Source organism: Nicotiana attenuata, chromosome 11 (assembly GCF_001879085.1).
Source record: "Nicotiana attenuata strain UT chromosome 11, NIATTr2, whole genome shotgun sequence".
NCBI classification, from domain to species: Eukaryota; Viridiplantae; Streptophyta; class Magnoliopsida; order Solanales; family Solanaceae; genus Nicotiana; species Nicotiana attenuata.
This window is the reverse complement of record NC_031999.1, coordinates 56,959,286-56,961,707: the sequence shown is the minus strand read 5'-3', so window position 1 is coordinate 56,961,707 and position 2,422 is coordinate 56,959,286. Positions and strand designations below refer to the sequence as shown.

Genomic DNA, 2,422 nt, shown 5'->3' with positions numbered 1-2,422 from the left:
GTTGTCTTTTATTTTCCAGAAATTTTACTTGTATATATTTATTGGCCTGTAGTTGTGTTAAGGTTTTCCTTAGATGCTCGTGACTTGTGACACCCCGGTCGGGTAGTAATTAACAGTTTCTAATGCCATTAAGTTGTATCTTCTATTCATTTATGTTTAAGAATTGTTAGTGAAAGGATTTGGGCTAGTTGGCTGGCCTTGTCTTCACGAGAGGCGCCATCACGACCGGGTATGGGAATTGGGTCGTGACAAGAACACTTCATGGAGTGAGGAAGGAAGTCAAAGCTAGAACCAAAATAGAAAGAGAGTTGGACATTGTAGTTCAACCATAGCCAATAGAGATGTCAGGTAATGAAGAGTGTCCGGTGATAGAAGCCGCGAGGCCAAATCTTGCTAATATGACTTAGACTATTTGTGAAGCCTGATATCATGGGGCATTTTAACCTTAAACAGTACATGGTACATCTGATTCAGTCCACAGGGCAATATGTGGGTCTATCTCATGAAGACCTACAGAGGCATATTCAGAACTTCTCGGAAATTACGGACACTTACAATTATCCGAACGTTTTCAAGGACTATGTCAGGCTGACACTATTTCCCTTTTCACTGTTGAGGAAGCTAGGGAATGGTTGCAAAAGGTGCCCGCGAAATTAATCCGCACTTGGGATGATTTAGTAAGGAAATTCTTAATCATGTTTTTCTCCACTAAGAAGACAAAGTCGTTGAGGAACCAAATTCTTAGGTTCCAACAATGAGATGGGGAGACACTTCATCATGCTTAGGAAAGATACAAGTAGCTACTCAGAGACTGCCCACATCATTGTCAGACTGATGGGGTATTCGGTCACACTTTTGTTGATGGGCTAGACGGGGCGTCAAAGATGAATCTTGATTCAGCGTGTGGGGGTGGTTGCATGGTAAGGCCGTACAGTGAAATCCAACTCTTGCTAAATAACTTCACTGCTAATGATCATAATTGGCAAAGAGATGGGGACTCACGAAGAGCAATTAAATAGAAAGCAGCCGGGGTGATTGAACTTGATGACTTCTTAGCCATGAGAGCAGATATTGCAAAATTGGCAAATCATATGAATAGAATGACAATGCAACAAACACAACAGATGCAACATGTACAACAAATGTCTATTTGATGCAAGCTATATGGTGACAGTCATATGAGTGACATATGTCCCACGAATCCTGAATCTATATAATATATGGGGCAACAAAGCAGGGGTCTGATGAACCAGCATGCACAATATGGGAACACTTACAATCCAAATTGGAAGAATCATCCTAACTTCTCATAGGGTGGAAATCAGCAGAATCAGAATCAATTTAGGCCCCAAGAAAATTTCAATCAACCTCAGAAGCCACCCCAACAAATGTTAGAGAGTACGAATGACTTGTTGAAGAAGTTATTGCTTGACAATCAACATCTCAGGACCGATTTCAAAAATATTAAAGGGAAATAGGCAATTAACAGTGAATCAAAATACTAGGCTTGCAGGCACTCTTCTCAGTGATATAGAGAAGAACCCTCAAGTTAATGCAGTTACCCTCAGATTTGGGAGGGAAGTAGAGGAAGTGCCAAAGAAGAGAAAGGACAAGCCTATACTTGAGGGGGAGTTGATTCCTAAAGCAACGCATGAGCCAAAAAAAGTTGAAGCAAGTTCAGAACCAGTAGAGGCTGCAAGGCCGCCACCACCTTTCCCCCCACAGAGATTGCTGAAAAAGAATGATGATCGCATGTTCAACAAATTTCTCTCTATGTTGAGCCAAGTTCAATTGAATATTCCATTGGTGGATGTACTTCGTGAAATTCCAAAGTATGCTAAGTACATAAAGGATATAGTGGCTCATAAGAGGACAGTGACTGAATTCGAGACAGTTGCAGTTACTGAGGAGTGCACTTCAAGGGTCCAAAGCACGATTCCTCAAAAACTTAAGGATCCTAACAGCTTCACCATCCCTGTGCAAATTGGTAATATTGATGTGGGTCATGCTCTTTGTGATTTGGGAGCGAGGATATATTTGATGCCCTTGTCCATGTTCAAGAAATTGGGTTTGGGAGCTCCAAGACCAACCACTGTGATCTTGCACCGAGCTGATAGGTCCATAGCACCCTGAGGGAGTGATTGAAGCCGTGTTCCTACAAATTGGGAAATTCATCTTCCCTGCGGAATTCATTATCCTAGATTATGAGGCTAATGAACTGGTTCCAATCATATTGGGACGACCCCTCTTTGCTATTGGTGATGCAATTATTAAAGTGAGAGAAGGAAAAATGATTATGAGGGTGGATAGTGAGGAAGCAGTCTTTAATGTCTACAAGGCGATCCAACTTCCCCGCCACTATGAGAAGCTCTCTATGATATCTGTTGTGGAGATGGATGATCAACTTCTTGACATGAGTGTA

The 2,422-nt window shown here is 41.7% G+C and overlaps 1 protein-coding gene across 1 annotated transcript; it reads left to right on the top strand.

Moving 5' to 3' along the window:
• LOC109234925 lies at window positions 430–2,133 on the top strand. Its single transcript, XM_019400965.1, has 2 exons — window positions 430–641; window positions 1,506–2,133. Exons 1-2 carry the CDS (start codon window positions 430–432, stop codon window positions 2,131–2,133), a joined length of 840 nt encoding a protein of 279 aa, XP_019256510.1.

Bases quoted from the DNA above. Each gene is read 5' to 3' on its own strand.
- LOC109234925 (XM_019400965.1), top strand. From the start codon at position 430: ATGGGGCATTTTAACCTTAAACAGTACATGGTACATCTGATTCAGTCC. The intron at 642-1,505 runs GTGCCCGCGAAA...TCAAAATACTAG, and splicing joins CTAGGGAATGGTTGCAAAAG to GCTTGCAGGCACTCTTCTCA.